The sequence below is a fragment of the Lutzomyia longipalpis genome, chromosome 1 (assembly GCF_024334085.1).
Source record: "Lutzomyia longipalpis isolate SR_M1_2022 chromosome 1, ASM2433408v1".
In the NCBI taxonomy this organism is placed as follows: domain Eukaryota; kingdom Metazoa; phylum Arthropoda; class Insecta; order Diptera; family Psychodidae; genus Lutzomyia; species Lutzomyia longipalpis.
The window spans coordinates 36,288,603-36,307,825 of NC_074707.1; the positions used below are offsets into that span (position 1 = coordinate 36,288,603).

The following is a 19,223-nucleotide window of genomic DNA, read 5'->3' on the forward strand; positions in this document are numbered from 1 at the left end:
TTGTTTGTTTTGGAAATTTTGAGTGTTTCAGATTTATTTTCATTTTAAATTATTATTTTGAATTTGTTTAATATGAATGAGATAGAGGTAGAATGGTTTGAGATAGAAATTATAATTCATTTGAGGGGCCATTACATTTTAAACTGAATTCATTTTATTGGATGTAAGTTGAGGTAGATTCTGATAAAAATCCTTTCTTTTCTATTCTAACAACTTAAAAGTTTGTTGTGAGATTTTGACAGATGGAGTTTTTAAATTGTTTTGTTGTAGAACATAAAAGAGAAACAAAGAATTAATTGTCCTAGAAAATAGTCAGAAAGAACAACAAAAAGTCCTGGAAAAGTAATTTTCTTTCAGAGACGCATTTGAAGTAAGAAATAAAATGTAAAAACTTAATAAGATTTTTCCCAGAATACTAAAAATCTTATTAAAGTTTAAAGAAAAGAAAAGATCTGTATCAGAATCTACTCCTAAGTTTCTTAAATAAATTTATATTATTTTTTATGATAAATAATTCATTATTTAGAACTCTTTAGAATTTTCATTAATAATATTCTTCAAAACATAATATTTTTTTTAAATCTAAAAAAAATCCCGTTGATGCATAATAAAATGTTTTAGAATATAAAAAAATATGATTTAATTAGAAATAAAATCTTTAAAAAAATGTAATAATAATTTTATTTTCTAACTGTTCTGTGAATAAGCAATGAAAACAAACTTTACTGTAGATTTTTCACGTAAATCGCATTAAAAATTCTTCCTTCCCTAGAAGCACTCACTTTCCAAGAAATTTGAAATAAATCCCACGAAAAGACGAATAAATTTCATTTCCAAAATGATTCTTAGAAAAAGGAACAACGTTATTTATTCAATTCACCTTAACTTACTTTTCTTGTTTTCATAACATTTTTTCTCTAAATCTTTTTGAATAAATCCTGCAAAAAAAATGATCAGGATAAGAAGAAACGAAATGAGCATTTAAAATTCATATAATTTTCCCAAAGTCGTAAACACTTTGGAATTTTCTTTTGTAAAATATTAAATTTCCCCCTCACTTTTGCGCTTGATTAAAGGTACTTTAGCAAAATATGATTTTGTAATGAATTACATATGGTTTGGGAAAATGATAAAGCATGCACACACGGTATGTAAATTTACTACAGCATAGCTTGGGATGTGGAGGAGGGATGTCCAAAATTGATGGGTAGAATGTATATGTAGTTTATTTTAGGTGGCTGGAAGTATGATAATTCAACTCCCATGCATTTATGAGTGGATGAGGTGTTTAACAGACTCTCATGGTGCAGCTAAGATGATGTCGGAATTTGCTGGGTGGGAGGGTAGTGTGTGGGAACAATATATAGTGAGACAAATAAAAGGGGTGAACGTTCCTATGGATTCATCCCCAAGGCACACACCGTGTGGATGAATCAACTGCATCCCTGGCACGTTACGGTAGTAAAAGTTCCTCTAATGGGTGATTGTTGTGTAGAAAAAGGAGGATGATGGGGTAGTAGTTGTTGCAATTACTCCACAGTGCAAGTGTAACTACTCTCTTGCACATTGACTATTGTTTGGCGAGTCACCTTAAAGAATTCTGAATACCACTTGACTCTCTTTATTTTCTTCTATCTAAATAATTAACATTTTCAACGTATTCACCCAGGAGGGGGGAGGAAAATATGTAGGTAGTTGCTGGCATCAAGCAAAAGCCAAAGCACAACTGAAGCCAGCACCCGTCAACAGTCAAAAGTTCCCTTCCCTCCCCGGTATGAAGTGCAACAAGTTGAAAGTAAAGAAGATTGTTTGGCTTCAATTATATTTTTTTCCTCTTCTCTTTCTTTTCTTCAACTCCTGAATTAAAATTTGCATTGCTAATTTATTTCAAACAGCTCACAGGTATATTCACTCGGAGTTTCTGAACTTTTCAGGGAGCTTTTATTTATTATATTTCTTTTTATTGTCGCATATGTTTCAAAAAATGCATTAGAACTTTTCAACTATATATTTATGCTTTCCACCCTTATTAAAATACATCGCATATACAATTCACCTTTCACCCCACCCTCTAGGTATGATTGTTTTCAGTACAATGATTCACAAAAGCTCAATATGTTGTAAATGTGCGAAGGAGGGGGAGAAGAATAAAGCAAATATATATATAAAACGAGATGATGGAAAATTTTTGCCATTTTCCCGTGAGCAATGCACTCCACCGTGCTTTCCGTTCAATGCACCTGACAAATTGGTGGAAAAGGTGGTATCATCTCATCACATCATTCCATCACATGATATCCCCCCCCATCCATACACCACACACATTGCAAAGGAGAAATCCCAGTGTGGCATGAGGAACTATATCTACCTAACCTACAGCTTCGTCGTATATTTTGCACACCAAAGTACTGCAAATGGATGCACCACACCGATGATGAGCTGCTGCAAATGCGGGTGTGATAAGAATTTCATTAAGTTCCCCTACAACATGGGGAGGAGATTATGAAAACATACGAAAACCCTAATTTCACATCACTCTCTCCCTCTCTAAAAGTAAAAAGCGATATTTGCGTTGGTAGATTTTCCACTTTATAAAGAAAGTCAAGCTTGTGAGGTGTAAGTTATTAGCTAGCAGTGTGGGCGTCTAGTGGGGATTATGAGATTATCGCGTGAAATACGAATGTTTTCTAATCATTGCAATGTTTATTTTGTACTTATATTTTTGAAAAAATATACCGCAAAACTGGTTTAAGTGTGATTTAAACTTAAATGCAAACTATATCAGGAAGACTTTCATTGTTAAGTAAATTTTTTTATATTAAAAGTTTGTTTGACTCATTCGCTGTAAGCATGCTTATAGACTCTATTTAACAGGGATTTAACTTATTCGAATTTATTAATTTGAATTTGGCGCTCACCCAAAGTGGAATAGAAAAGATGGTGAATTTGAATGGTGAAAAGGAAATGTGGGGAAAAAGTAATATTTGGCAGCAAAAATAATAAAGGAAACAATAAAGACAAAGCGAAAGGAGGCCAAATGGATTTAGCTTTGTAAAAAATGTAAATAATTGGTTAAAATAATTTTTTTTTCGTAAAAAGGGGCATCCTTAAACACTTTTTAACTTTCCACAGTCTTAAATTTACTGACAAAATACTTATTCTAATTTATTTTCTTACCATCCCCTACAACTTAAATGTATCAATTTCAATTTTTCAGGACCTTTTTTCATTAAGAAAATTATATATCGATTTTTCTTCTACTAAAACTAGTTCCTAATATCTTTCTTATTCTTTAAAACAATTCTTCAAACTGCTGCACATGAGAGAAATGCAATAAATTCATCGAAAAAACACAACATATCAATTGAAAAGTTCGCCAAAGTAGTAACGACACGCCAGATAGAATAAAACCCCAAAGTGTGTCTTTTTGTTTATTAAGTACACACAAAACTTTCCGCCAACTTGTTGATGAAGCGCCATGCAATTTTTCATCCCACCCACACCCACAGAACTCTCGTGTGCTGCAAACTTATACTTAAAGCACCGCCCTGCCAGTAACTTTCGCGGCGGAGAAAAAGAAACTCTACATGCGAATGAAGTCAATTTAATTCTTGATTGGCATAACTCTGCAACGAACCATTTGGACATTGGCACTAGCGCGATGTCCATAATAAAAAAGTAAAGTTATTCCAGTTTGAGAGAAGGAGAGAAATTGCTAATGAGACACCACACTGAGATAACTAGACGACACCTACACGAGTAATTTGCTTTTATGTAAAGCGGTAATGAAGCTTTTCATCAAAATGAAAATCATCACGGTGACGATGCCATTGCCAATTGAATGGACAAAATGGCAACAATCCTCACCAAGACTCTGAACTTTTACAAATGAGCAGCAGTAGCTAGATGATTTTCCCCGAGGAAGTCACATGGAAAATTAACAGACTTTTCCTCACAAAAATTTTGTTCTCAATTTTCCCTCCTCCCTTCATTTCGGGTTATTCACCCAGAAAATCTGTTTTATTTCAATTTTCTACAAACATCACAAAACAATTGAAATTCACTCCCGATGACGCGCTAAATGATTCTAAATGTTTTTTCCCTCTAATTACCACATGTACCCTGACCTCGTTTCATTTTATATTACACTAGTCAACCCGAGCCCCCAATCACGTGTGAGCAAACTCCATTTTAAGCTATAAAAGGTGGGCGTATATTAATAGGGGGGATGAATAATACGGTACCCCGAGAAATTCTAAAAATAAAAAAATCCCGTTATCTGACCCTTCAGCAGGTAGAAAATGGGAAAAAATCAATTTTTCTGTGGGGGCGCTATAAAGGGGGGTTGGGGCGGAATCCCATATAGCGCTTGCAACTCGTATTGACCCCCTCTACCCCCATACCAAATTTCATCAAGATCGGCCCAGCCGTTTCGGTGGAGTTCATGTGCCACAGACAGACAAACAAACATTTTCAGCTTTATATATTAAGATAAGATGAATCTGACAACATGACAAACCATTGCAAATTGCATCGTTGTTTGCCAATAAAATTCGCCAAATGTACTTTAATTATTGAAAATTAAATATATAACATATACTTTATGCAAACAATCCGGAATTGTCCTCAACATTCCATCAACTTTTCGTGACGAAATATTTTAAATTATTTTAACCCGAATTAAATTCGGGAAATGAAAAAATTTATGTTTTTGTTGTTGTGGATAAAAATATAGTAGGGATATTTTTTTTATTTTAATTTTTATCACTAAATTATTAAAATTTTATAGTACCTAATTATCTGTTCGATTTCGTCAAAAATCTTTTCTTTTCTTACAAATTTTTAAAGTGTTTTGATTTTTAGTATTTCGTGAAAAAATTACAGGACTTTGACAGTTCGATTGTTTCTTTAGTTTTTTTTTAGCTATAAAAGAAAAAAAATACTTTTTTTATAATTCTTTAAAAATATGTATTTCTGAGAGATTTTTGTAACAGTAAATTTTTTTTTATTTTTTTAGGATTATTAGAAAGATTTAAAAATAAGAAATGTTAAACTTTTCCAAAAATTTCTAAGTTGTTAAAACAGAAAAATTTTCTTAAGGAAAAAGTAGGAAAATCTCTTTTCCTCTAGTAATCGTTTAAATAAAATTTTTCTTATTGTCTTATTATATTTTTACATTGTCCTTAAAACATAATAAAGTCTAATATAAGGATTATTAGAAAAAAAAACATTACTAGCGCCATCTCTGTTCCAAATAATCTACCTTTATAATTTATTTACTAATTTTACACACACAGCGTCATAACACAAAAAAATCTGCAAAGAATTTAATAAACAATTTCTAATAATTTCAATAATCTACAGCAGTGCAAAAAAATTAAATCACAACTCATGTTAAATATGCGAACAAAAATTCGCTTCATCTTTACAAGAAATAACGTTTCAGCTGCCTTGGTGGCATTTGCGATGTGAGAATGGGTCAAAGAACTGTGCCAAGAAATCAAACCTTGACTTTGGTGGTACCTCCTCCACAATAAATTTTCTAAATGAATCATCTAAAAATATAACTTTGTGAACCACGAGTTGAAAATGTTTGTTTATTTTCTTCGTTTGAGACTAGTAGGAAAAAAAATTGTTAATTTGCAGTTTACAAAAATAGGTGACTAACAATAAAATTATATACTTTTAGAATTTTTTCTTTGCTATTTCCTCGCAAAATTTCTCTGCGAATTTCCTCTCAGAAACAATTCTTTTCTCTAGAAGAAAGTTTTCATAGCAATTATGTTGTTTGTCAATGTGGCACCGCGTGGAGACTTTCTAATCCTATTTACTTGAAAGAATTAATTTTGTTGGTTTCTCGTGGGATTCTCTGAATTTTTTAAATTGCTTTTTGATGAGAGAATTTCATTTTTTGAATATTTTTAGGGACTTAGTTTTTCAATTAAAGCTCTTTTGCACTAATGACGTCATTAAGAACAATTTTCATAATTCAGAAAAGTCCTGAGAGGTCTTTTATGTAATCTTCTTGAAAATTAATGAAAACACGTTAGAATTTCAATTAAATCTCCCATTTTTATCACTTTAAAACCACTCCCAGAAATATTTTCCAAATCTTTTCTTCAATTTTATTGATTCAATTTGCAAAAATGAAGTTTGTGTCTGCTGAAAAATCTCCACGGGCACGTAGATTAACCAATTGATGTACCATTTAGTAGTCATAAATTGGTTAAAGTCGTAAAAAAAATTTTACACAATAAAAAGTATCCACACACTGCATTATTCTTTTGCCCAGATGCCAATTTATAGTGCACATTCTTCTCATATTATTTGGTGGACATGATAAATTCTCTCACTCTCCCCAAAAGCTTTATTTTTGTCCACACGCATCAGCGAACAAAAGTATAATCTCTGTGCAGAAGAGAAAAAATCACATATCGCCACAAGGTCGATTCAGTTTATTTTCGAATATAAAATAAAAGTCATCGCGTTATGCTTATAGAAGTATCACTTTTCTTTCCTTTTTCTTCCCTCCCTCGTGCCTCCACCTTCCCCCTTCCTTTGCCTGTGGTGTGGAATATGGTTTTTAGTGCGAGAAATTGAGCAGAAATCCACATGCATTCCCCATTTCTTTTTATTCTTCTTCATCGCTCTTTGCTACTGATACACCTCCCTTTTTTTGCAATAGCTCCCGCTTGGAAACGAAGAGAAAAAGTCGATGATGAGCTTATCAGAGAGACAGCAAAGCAACTTCCAAACGTCTAATTGTTAATTTGTTACTCTCATGTACAAAACTTTTTATTTTTACAACATACACATTTCTTTCGTCACTCGCTTCCCCCCAAAAGCAATAAAAATTTTCCCATAGAGAAAATTTTCTCTTTCGCACATTCCTTGTGAATTGCTATACTCATCACTCTCAAGTGGAAAATGAATTTTGACTTTGTTCAATCATAATTAAAATAATTTTTAAAATTAAGGAATTTTTAGTAGAGCTTTTGAAAAATTTTTAGGAGAGAATCTTTGTAATTTAGCTTCATTCTTTTACCCAAATTTACACAGGAATTCTTTAAAATTAAGAGGTAGATTCTGTTTTAACTTTTTTTCTTTTCTTGTAATTCGACAGTTTTTGGTATTCTAGGAAAAATCTTATAGGATTTTAATATTTTATCTCTTTCTTTAATATGATTTTTTAATGAAAATTACTCTTACATGCCTTTTCAAAGATCCTTTTGACAACATATTTTCCTGAACAACAAATTCTATGTTTTTCATTTCCAGAACGAAAATAGAACAATGTAACAAAAACACCATCTGCCAATATTTTACAACAATTTATAAGTTGTCAGAAAAGTAAAGATTTTTTATCAGAATTCAGTCCTAAGTTTGATTTTAAAAATTGACTATAAAAATTAATTCTCAAGCAAAATTCTTGAAATTTCACCCAAAAAATTATAAAACTCTCCTATTAACCAAATCTATTAGAATTTTGTTAAAAATAAATACATTTTGTGCCATTTTTTAACCCTAAAAGTTCTCAAAAAAATTTTCTGAGTGTTTTAAATAAATAAAATTAGGTTAAAATTAAAATTAAAATCTTATCTTATATATTGTACAAATATTTTTCTTCATAAATAGACATAATTTAGACGAATATCCCATTAAAATAATTTAATGATCAGTTTATGTTGTGAAAAATATATAAAATTATGATTTACTGCCTTTTTCAATGCAAACTAATATGTCAAATACCTCATGATGTATTCTTAAAGTCGTTTAGTCATATTAAATAATTCATTAAAAAAATAATAATAAAATGCAACTGTGCGCACAACATTGCCATGCAAAAATACATCGTCGTGACCATAAAACTTTGACCTATATGTAACATGAGGTGGTGGTGTGTTGACTAAAGTATTACGAGCATAAGACAAATTAGATGAAATTTATACATTAAATATGAGGTGTTTTGTTCACGTTGGAGTCACGCAAAAAGAATGAAATATTGCAATAAATTGTTGTGGTTATTGTAACGAAGGGTGCAGCACCCAAAATCACATGTCAACTGATGATTTAGATGAATTACATATTTATAGACGTCAACAGATACTCCTCCCCTATCTCATGCACAAAATGTAACTAAACAGAGCATTTTCTTTTATTTTTTTTTTACCAGCAAATATGGAAAGAAAAAAAAGAATGATGTGTCTTTTTTTATTATTATTATTTTCTAGCAGTGAATGGGGCAATATTGGAGACATTGGTGGACTCCATTTAAGAACAAAGACCTTTCTAATCAACATTGCACTCTCACAGTAGAGCAACAGAATGTATTGTATATATACAACATAGTTATTGTATGAAAGTAGAACTCAAAGTTTAGTGTTCTGGGGGAGGGAACCATTCGCTTTTCTCATTGCTACTGCTGCCATTTGAAATTAATAAAAGAATATGTTTATATAGAAAAGAAAAGGAGAACACTGCAACCTATTCGATTTTATATTCAATTAGACAGAACACATGTTATTCTTTCCAAGCATTTAAATTTGTCTCCACTAAATCTATCGATTTATTCGCCTTCATCGGGTCCAATTCAATTTAAATTTATTCCTTTTTGCACAAGCAGAAAATCTCCAGCATGAAAATTACGAGCTAATATTCAAATTATCCCGCGCGCAACATCTGTCACACACCATCATCCAATTCACCTCGTACAGAAGCACGCATTTATTTGTGTCATAAATAAAAAGAGAGGGTCCCACCACTATAGGCGTATCGTACAATGTATTTTATATAGTGCAAAATGATGCCTAATCTGTGCCAATTGAAAGTAAGAGTTGTAAGAAAAATTGCGCCGCACAATCTAAGAATAGTCGCCGCGATATAAGAAAACTTATGTCATCGCACAGAGCTTTTCAATATGTTTCTCTCTCTGTTGTAACATCATGTGTCTTTGAGTTTAATTAATAATTGACTCAACACTCATTCTAAATTCATTGTCAGATACATTTTTTTTCTATCGAATATTCTCACACTATATTGAAATTCTATATTCATTTTTCACGTAAAGCATTGTATATAAAATCTATAGTAAAGAAATTCTGAATTAAACACCCATTTTAGTGTTTTAGATAATAGGTGGCAACACTTTAATAGCACATTCAGAATATTTTTTTAAAAATTAGAAAAAAATATTCAGAAAAAATTACATTTTCAAGACAAAATACGAAAATTAATTCAATATTTAATTTTTATAAAGTTATTAATTGTTTTTATTATGAATTGTTGCAGAGAGAAGGCTTTGACAGTTGTAGAGCATGTAGTGAATAATAAAGATGTCATTGAATTGCCACCATTTTGATTTTATAAGAATTTTTATTTTTAGCTCTGTTAGAAATTCTTTTAATTTATAAGACGTTAAAAGTGAATTAAAAAGAAAGATTTTGAAGTAAAGATTTATGGAGACTGAGATTACTAAGCCATTCAAACTGACTTGGCCGTTTTCTTTTACAATGTAACAGCCCTCAATCAGCTATTTTTATTTGTAGAATTGTAACGTTTGAATTTTTGTTGATTCTTTTTTGCATTTAAAGTGTTTTTTCTGATATTAGATTTTTTTCTAACATTTGAAACCTTTTTCTTGACATTAGACGTTTCCTCTTAAATGATTGATGCCTGTTATATCATGTGTCCAACCTTTGAAAAATTTCTTAAGATTATTTTTTTTAGAAATAGTCAAAAATTCTATTTGTAATTTGATTTTCGTGTAAAATTTAGCTTGGAAATAATTTTTACGATTTTTAAAAACAAAGACACATTTAAAGGTGTTTAGACATCCAAAAACCTTCTCTGTTTACGCTTCCGTTCAATTAAAGTAACTCTTTTGGCTTTAAAAAGAAATTTAATCAAAGAAAATAATTAGGAAAAGATTATTAGAAATCTTGACTAGATCAACATTCAGTTTTCATTTTATTTCAGACACAACAATTCAATCTGAAACACAGCTAACTTAAGACATTCATAAACAATAAAAATAATTGCTTATAATTCAATTTCATTACGCAAATTAAAATAAATCTACCATTTAGAATAAATTAAGCGCCACAGTTTAGACGCCAGCGCCACTTGCTTTCCTGTGACGCAAACTTAAACCACATTCAGCGCCAAACTCGTCAAGTTACTATATTCTCTTAAGCACAACGCTATTTGCGGCTTCATCATTGAAATAGACACCTTTTGGCATTCAATCAGCCTCACGATAAGATAAATTTCAATTTAAATCGCAATTAATTCTTAACTTGATCAGCGAAAATGATCAATTAGATCAATTCACATGTGCCTTTCAGCAAACACAACACGATATCCATTTGGTGTTGTAACTTTTTTTTCTATACATATAACAATCTTTTATGGACTAAATTTAGATTTAGAGAGAGAGAGCCCAATTGGCCTCAACTCCTCGGCTTCCCCACGCATAATTTATGTATTTTTATTTCAAATAATAATGCATTAGTTAAATTGAAAAATTACCCAACACTTACACATTTTATATGCAAATTAAATAGAGCAAAATGTTGATTTATTGCCGATAATTGCTATAATATTCGTCAATGTAGTTAGTGAGATAAAATAAATCCAATTTTCTCCTTATTTTATCGCAGAAGCAATTTTTCTATTCTTTTTACCATAATATAATTAATTACAATGTCAGGGTGATGGGGAAAAGTTGAAAAAAAAATTAAAAAGAATTGCATTACTTACAGCTTTTAAACATTCCCATGAGATTGTCCGAATCTGCACCGTGATGTAGCTCAAAAAGGGATTTACCCAGCAATTGTTGCGATTGATAGCCAAGAAGTGATTGCATCCTAGAGTGGGAAGAGAAGCCAAAAGAACAATTTCAGATTAAACAGGGTTCTCACTGTGGAATCCACCCCATGCCATTTAAAAGCCCATACTTTTCATCAACGTAGCTGAATTTCAAATCAAGCGAGTGCTTCGTCAAGAATGTCCTCGAGCCGAGTGGAATTTCAATATTAGACGGATGTGGCATTGGTCTCCCAATGCCGATAAATTCACGTTTTCCATCACACGAGCCATTCGTGGCAATGTGCCCAGAGAAGTGGATGACTTTGTATGAAGCACTTTTGATGTTGACACTCCTTCCGCGGCCTGTTAGTGTACATTTGAAGCGGATGAAGATGCTTCGCGGTACGGTGCTGCCATTTCCATCATCAGCAATGTTTTTCTTAACATTCAGCACTTCACGCAACTCCTCGTGGTCACATTGGTGACTATAGTCCCAAATTGGTTGCCCCAGAAGGTCATTCTAAATTTTTTTTTTTTAAATAAAAGAAAAATATTTAATTGATTTAATCAAAATTAATGCTAAAGAAATTCTTCAAAATTTCTTTTTGTGTCTCAATAATTCCTCTCTGCACTGTACTACACTCACCTGTTGCAGACCAAGAATATCAGCAATATTCTGGGAAACATACGTAATGTCTCCTTCAGTTGAGAGCGCAAGAAGAAAGCCATCTAATGCTCCCAGAATCATTTTTTCTGCTTCAAAGTAATTAGGCATAATCACTGCACCTTTCACGTCGTTTTCATTGTCATCAACAGCATCATTTTCATGCATTTCCGCAGCTTTTGGAACTGCAAATGAAGCCCAAACGTTAGAAAAATTCTTCTAAAACCATTTTACAGTCAAGACATCAACCGAATGAGAAACTTTGCTTGATTCTGAGAGAGAGGGAACGATGGAAAATGTTCGAATTGCTCTCTCACTTTAACTTGTAAGATGTCTCGCTCTCTCATGATGTGTCCAAATTACAATACATAAACTTTATTTAATTTAAAATAAAATAGTTTTGTGGTGAAAAACTTTGATTAAAGTTTATGTTTCAAAAGTTCTTCAAAGTTCTTAAATACAAAACTCTGATTCTCCTTATTTGTCGTATAATAAATAACCCAAAAATGATTGTTTTACGAAGAATTAATATAAATAGAGATTCAAATCAAATCAATCCCTAATTTTGCCCAAAAGACACTTACATAGCTCCAGCATATTTCGCACTTTGAGGAATGCAATTGAGAGTCGCATAATTGACGCCTTATCGAGCTGATCAACTTCTTCCCGACGCAGTGGAAGAGATTGCGCCAATTCTGAGAAGATTTCTGTCTCTCTCGACCGGCGAGTACGAGCTGCATCCCGTGACTTCTCTTTGCGTTTCTCATTGTTCCTGCAAAAAAATGTTACAAAATTAGACCAATTGAAAATGTAAAAAAAAAAAACGAGCCAGCAATAAAATGTCGCGACGAATAAATTGGAAATTTTTTTCTCAGGCAGCTTCACGCACTTTTCCCCCATTGTTTGGCGATATAGAAAGTCAAGGGCTTTTCGGGGGAAAATCAGAGATGTTTTGATAAATTACTCAACAGAATCAGAACAATTGGATTTTTTGAATCGTTTTCTGATTTATGTTATACAGAAAGGGGAGATTAAAACCCATAAAAATGATCATAAATTTTCCGATATTTCATCACTAAGCTTAAGTGGCGAAAAGATCCCCCCGAAAGTTAATTACAAATGGCCTCATTTTTCATTCTAAAAATCACCAAAAGTGATTGAGAATGATTTTATTGACTCTTAAGAACGATTTCCCAAGGTAGGTCTGTACTTGATGGGATTTTCAGTATTTTTAGACGAAATAAACAATGAAAATACTTAATATCAAAGGTAGGATAATCACAAAATTAATGTTTTTAATGCCTAAAAAGAGTTTATTTCAGCAAACAAGAAGTCAGAAAAAATAGGAAAAAAAACAAAATAGGGTATCCAATACAAAATAAAACATCAAATATTCGAACTTGGAATAATCCAAGAAGTTTTCCAACGAAGCTTCTTATTATTTCACGGAGGATACGGAGTTTCGAATCCTCTGAAATTTTAAACGATAATAAGAAGATTTAAAGCTTCAAATGTTACAGAAAAATACTTAAATCGTAGCTTTGAATAATTCAGAAGAGTAATTATTCGTGACTTTCGGTTTTTGTCAAAACAAATTAATTTTCCCCAAGAAAATTATCAATTTAGCCAGAGCTTTCAACCCACTTAGGGATCGAAAGCTCTAGCTAAATTGCTGCGTTTTCCTTGGGGAGACAGTAATTTCGGCTGACAAACACCGAAAGTCACGAATAATTACAAATTCACTGTCAGGAAGAAAAACAGATTCAAGAGAGTATATCCCAACTCGAATTCGAAGCATTCGAAATATGAAATATTCCGAAAAGTATTCGAATAGAAGTTGGAAAACCCAGATATTCCAGGAAAAATTCGAAGTTTCGAATAATTCTGTACCCACCGAGATTGACAAATTCACAAATTCCAAATAAAGCTTTAAATACATACCCGAAAGATTTCAAATCAAAAAGAATTCAAAGATTTGATCATTCCGAGCATTGAAAGCCTGGAATATTCCAATAAAAATTTGAAGCTTAAAGCTTTGAATATTCCGGGAGATTATAGAGGAAGGTACCAAAATATTTCAAAATTTTTGAATCGAAACTTCCAATACAACTGAAAATGTATTCGCAATCAAATGAACCTTAGTAACAACTACAAGAAAATAATACTAAAAACAAGATTCATCATAAATCTAGTTTTATTATCATTTCCCAAAAATAGATGTAAAAGTACACCAATTGAGAAATCAAACTAAAAATCAACTGATATTGCGTAAATTGCAACCACCTGCAGACAGTGAGGAGTCACCCATAAAGCCTTGAAGTCCACACAATTTATTATCCCGTCCATGCCTTTCTCTGTGCGATAAGATACTCCAACCGAGAGGCGTGCTGTAGTGTAAGAAATCTTAATCACGAGAGTACTTAATCGCATAAATCTAACTGCTACTGGCTTTTATTGCTCCCCACACTGTTCATAGGCCCACTTTATTGAGCCCAGAATTGAGATTATTTTGCCAAGATTTTTCAACGTGAATTTGATTAATCTCTTTGACTGCACGTTTTTTTTGAGGACTTTCATGTGATACCCCAAAGAAGAAAAATTCCAGAAAAAACCACACCACATGTTTCGGTGTCCTATATTGGGATTAGCGTGCCAATTTTCAATCGATTACTGTCACACGGCATTATGTATTGCTTTTTAATTGAAGGATTATCCACCACGATACGTTGCTTCGTTAGCACGAGGAGAAAATGATATGTGTTAGGTATGTATGTGTATGACTAACCATTAACTTTATCAAAGAGAGTCATTAAATATTCCCTCTGCGGCTGAAAACACGTCAATGTGTGTCATTATGGATTTATAGTTTATTTCTGTTATCACCCCGCATTATAGACTCTTTTTTTTTTCGGGTGCCCTCATATCGCGAATGGCTGATGGAAAAAATCCACCGTCTTTGCAACAATTTTGCCAATCAGCCAAAAATCATTGAGGAATCTTTACCCGAAAAAAAAGCCCCCAAAGCAAATACAAGACCCTGTGAGTGGTGGGTAATCAAATTGTGCGATCATTGGTTGAGATATAAGCAAGCACCCAGACTATGATGCAGTGAATGCATCCAATGCACACCACGTATATTCTTATCAACTTTGGAGTTACATAAACGTCCCCTCTGGCTGATAGTGGCATTGAATGTTGTGACTTCTCTCTTGGACGACAACGATAAGGGACGATTTTGTAATTTCTCCCGCAATCCAAATGATACCTTTCACTTTTCTTCATCATCAATATCCACACCAATTTGTACTTTCTCTTTCTCTTTTCTTCTTTATTTCTTTGTATAGATAATCTCCACCATAAGATACGGGCAAGAGGAAGCAACTGATCAACACAAGATGTGTCTGTAGCAAAAGAGGTTCATTGTCACCCACAAAAGTCTTTCCTCTTATGCAGAGAATGGCGTTAGAAAAGAAAATTCATTGTACATGTGAGGTATGCTTATCAGACGTGGCAAAGCACGTAGAGATATGATACGATGTATTGGAAATGTTGGTCAATTTACTCTCAACATAATTTATGACACCACGCGAATATTCAAAAGAATAGAAAAGCCAACACTTGGCCAATGTAGGGGATAGGAAGCTTAAAGAAGCTTTGATTCATTCAGAGAATTATTAATTCTTTGACTCGTAAAAATTTAATTGAAAAATAAATTTTTGAACTTAAAAATTTCAATATTTTATGTTCTATAAGAACTAGGAAAGCTAGGTCTAAATTATGTTCCAGCTTAAGATTTTTATGGCTTACGTTTCATTAAATCAGATTTGATCAGGCTAGACCTAATATTTTTAAGCTAGGCTTCAATATTTAAAATTAGTCCTATTTTTTAGGATAGCTCTAAGTTTATTAGAGTAGGCTTGAATTTCTTAAACTAAACTTTAGTTTACAAATCGGGCTGTTTTCTAAAGCTAGATCAGACTAAAGTGAAACCGAATCGATAAAAAGCATTCAGCGTATCCAAACTTTAAAACCTTTAAAGCTTTGACCTTAACAAACATAAGCCGGACTAAAAATCTAAATTTCGGTTTAAAACAGTTAAATCTGACTTAATAACCGGACTAAGCCTAACTTAGTAGTTAATTTAACCCAACGACGATTACAAATAAAAATTCGTTGGTTCGAATCTCACAACTAATCTTTATTTTTTACAATTTTCTAAAAAACAAACACAATTTAAATCTTCAGTCCATAAAAATTATCAATAGCAATAGCTGTGAAATCTTACACAACATTCTAAAAAATTGAACAAGCATATCGCGTCGACAAAACTTTATGCATGTCATCTTGTCGTTTCCGCAACAAAGGCATAATATCGTGAAGTATGGGCTAATTTGTATTCAGACAGAAGCCCCATTTACGTATTTGGAGCTAATTAGTTATTTTACTCACATAAAATCTTCCATATCGATCATATTGGCAAACGGACAAGGTGCTTCTCCGTAGAAACCATAGCAATACGCAAAATTCCACGGCCTTGGACCCTGACAGGGAGCATAAGATACAGGAGGACTGTCTACTGGATGGTAGAAATTTCCTTGAGTATAAAATTCCCCGCCCTGCTGCCCGGGATTGTACTGTCCCCCATATCTGGGTACACCGTATTCATTCACTTCAAAGCTTGGAACTGTTTGAGCAGAAGATTCCCCAATTTTCGGATCTCCGTAGTAAAAATTGCTATCCATGTCCCCAGGATTGACATAAGGATACCCTGGATTCACTGCATCAAACCACCCATTAGCATTCATTGCTAAACACAGACAATCCCAGGCTAAACGATCACACGAAGAGAACCCAATGACCGCACTTTAAAGACTAATTGATAAATTTTCTGCAAATTCGCGTTTAATGTCGCCAAATGTGGAGTCCAAGAGCACCTTAAGGTCTAGCAAAAAAAAAGTCCCTATAGCTGATAAGTATCGTCACAACCAATCACTGGCCAATCACACACCTCCCCAGTCATAGCAATCGCAGGGGAATTGAAACTGGAAGTATATAAAACACCTCCCGACTCTTCCAGCCATATAATATTTAATTTTCTTTCCCAGTTTTTTCTTGCCCAATTCGATGGATTATCTATCACAATTGTAAATCTTCGTGTCCAGTGACGGCGCTGGCACATTAAATAAATTTACTTTATTATTTTAACTATATATACCATCACTTAAATGACGATAAGAAACATAAATATTTGCTTCTGAATATTTACACAACTCCATTAATACAATATAGCGGAAGAAAGAATATTATTTTCAATTTATTGTCTCGATTTCTTCTTAATAGTATGTCTGGAGACAATTTGAGCTGTATTGTAGAGATTTATGTTGTTTCAGTTAAAAATTATTTATCATAAAGCAATAAGTAAAGTTGAGTTTTGTGACAGAAAAAATATAGATGCCTCCACTATTCGATTAGGCCCTCTAGTGAGATTTATTTTCGTAAACAAATAAATTAATTAATTACATGACATTGTTATTCTTATAAGTTTTTCAATCACTAAAGAAGTAATTTACGCAAAAAATAGATAAGACAAAAAAAAGATCCTATAATTTATCACTAGATGGCTGCAAGGTTCGATTAAGCCATCTGGTGGGAATTTTTCTTCAATCAATAAATTCTAGTATTTATCTAGAATTCTAAAAGTTTTTTTTTTTTATTCTAATCCTATCACTCTGAGTCTAAACGATAACAAAAATTAAAAAAATATATATTTTCCCACCTTCAATTTCCATTGAATTTCATCTCAGATTTGTTTTTCAACAATTAAACGATCACGCTCTTTTATTTTCAACTTTTACACAATATTATGCATTTATTGCTTCACAAAAGATATGATTCTAGATAGCACAAAATGTTTTCATTGTCCCTGACCTTACAAAAATGTAAGAATCATCTGATGTTATTTTTTTTTAAATACTGATAAGATTCTTTGAGTTTCTCTGTCAATGAACACACTTTGATAAAATGCCCATCTATAGAAATGTTTGGTTGAGAGATATTTTATCAATGTGAGAGATAATTTTCTCTGCGAATTCTTCACATTTCCTCTTTTTCTTGACAAAAAAAACGAATATTCAAAAAATCATTCTAAGCTTAGCACCACCATTTAATCATCAACATGTCATTAAATTTGGTGTATTTGTATTTTCAGGTTGTGCAGCATTTGATAGAAGTATGAAGGAAAGAAAAAAGACAATTCTAAAAAAATATCAATAGTCTCTGTGACCTTACTACGGATCACCAGAATATTTTCGTAAGCAAATAGTGATATATATTTTTCATGAAGTGAGAGAATGAAAAACATCACGTATATATCGAATGATTTAATAATATATAAAAGCATCGTCGTTTCCATCGCTGTTCGCGTCTTTTGGTTAAAGCGAAAGTTTATATCAATGTGGGTCATAAACTTTGGATCTTTCTTTAGATGTTTTGTAAATCAAATATTCTTTAAAATCAAGTATTCTTTTAGTTTAAAATGTTTCTGTGTTGTTCTAGGAATTTTTTAAAATATATTTTTTAAAACATATTATTTACTTCTTATTCTTCTTCTTTTTATGTTTTACGTCATTTTGATATCCACACAGCAACATATTATTTATATTTTTACCTAACATGACACATCCGTTTTGACAGAATATCATTGACAGTTGTAGTTTGACAGATGTCAAATCATTTAAAGTTTGACAATATGAATGAAAAAAACATGACACAACCTTATTGACAGAGCATTTTTGACAGTTTTAGACATTTGGTAGATATCAAATCATTTACAGTTTAATAGAACATTTCTAAAAAAACATGTCATAATCTTTTGACAGAACATTATTGACAGTTATAGACATTTGACAGACGTCAAATAACTTTAAGTTTTAAACAACTCCCACGCAAAATCCGCCACAACGTTAAACTGTCTACTTGTGCACAAGAATAAATTGATGAGTTTATAAGATAGAGGTCAGGTGGAGTATGTATTGAAATGAGAAAAAAATGCTTTTAAATATCAAGGGAGTGTGTATAATAATAACCGCAGTAAAATATTCAAACAAATACATGCACTATTTACATCGTTTTTTCTTTACATTCCCCCCAATCATTCACTCGTGCTGAATGAAGAGAAAAATAACATAAAACCAGTTTCAGCAAGACTTTATTTTTTCCCACCAAATCCCCCCACTAAATTGATGATTTTTTTCCAGCAAACTCTTGTAAAAAACATTAACCATTCATTCATCTAATTGTCGTCTACACGTGCCAAAAATGACGCAGTGTTGTTGTGGTCAAATTTCTTCAACTTCCTTCAGTTCTTTCTTCTTAAATCGTGCTGAGATTTCCCAAGAAACGCCAACACATTCGTGAATTTTGCGTTCCAAAGTGCGTCAATTGAATGAAGAATGAAGAGAATTGATTTATCAAATGATCAATTAAATACGCATAATAGTGTCAGCAAGATGCTCAAGAGAATAGTTTTACAAGCTCATAAAGAATCATTTTGCCATTTGCAAAAATAAAAATCGCAATTTTAGCATTTAATTGGATACAATGATTCCAATGGAATGGATGGAATAGGCATATTGGAATACAATTTGTTGGGAATCGATATGTGTGGTGCCTACAAATTGGAATTTAGATTTCTATTTCATTGTTTATTTGTTTAAAAGAAAAGGAAAGAGGTGTGTACAAGGAATATGACTTC

At 32.2% G+C, this 19,223-nt stretch overlaps 1 protein-coding gene and 1 long non-coding RNA gene across 5 annotated transcripts in view; one reads left to right on the plus strand and one right to left on the minus strand.

The window, feature by feature from the left end:
• LOC129787046 (protein similar) overlaps positions 1–19,223 on the minus strand; it is a 75,488-nt gene that overhangs the window by 52,160 nt on the left and 4,105 nt on the right. For 3 of the 4 annotated variants that reach the window (XM_055822344.1, XM_055822343.1, XM_055822345.1), the window contains 4 exons: positions 12,055–12,242; positions 11,453–11,655; positions 10,956–11,326; positions 10,759–10,865 (listed from right to left, as the gene is read on the minus strand). In XM_055822344.1, coding sequence (XP_055678319.1) covers positions 10,759–10,865; positions 10,956–11,326; positions 11,453–11,655; positions 12,055–12,242 — 869 coding nt within the window. Of the gene's footprint in view, positions 1–10,758; positions 10,866–10,955; positions 11,327–11,452; positions 11,656–12,054; positions 12,243–15,919; positions 16,340–19,223 lie in introns of those variants that run through there. The other variant, XM_055822342.1, reaches the window with a different exon arrangement.
• LOC129787047 (uncharacterized) lies at positions 14,220–17,945 on the plus strand. Its single transcript, XR_008750187.1, has 3 exons — positions 14,220–14,234; positions 14,815–14,962; positions 17,679–17,945. It is a non-coding gene; the product is annotated as an uncharacterized LOC129787047 (long non-coding RNA).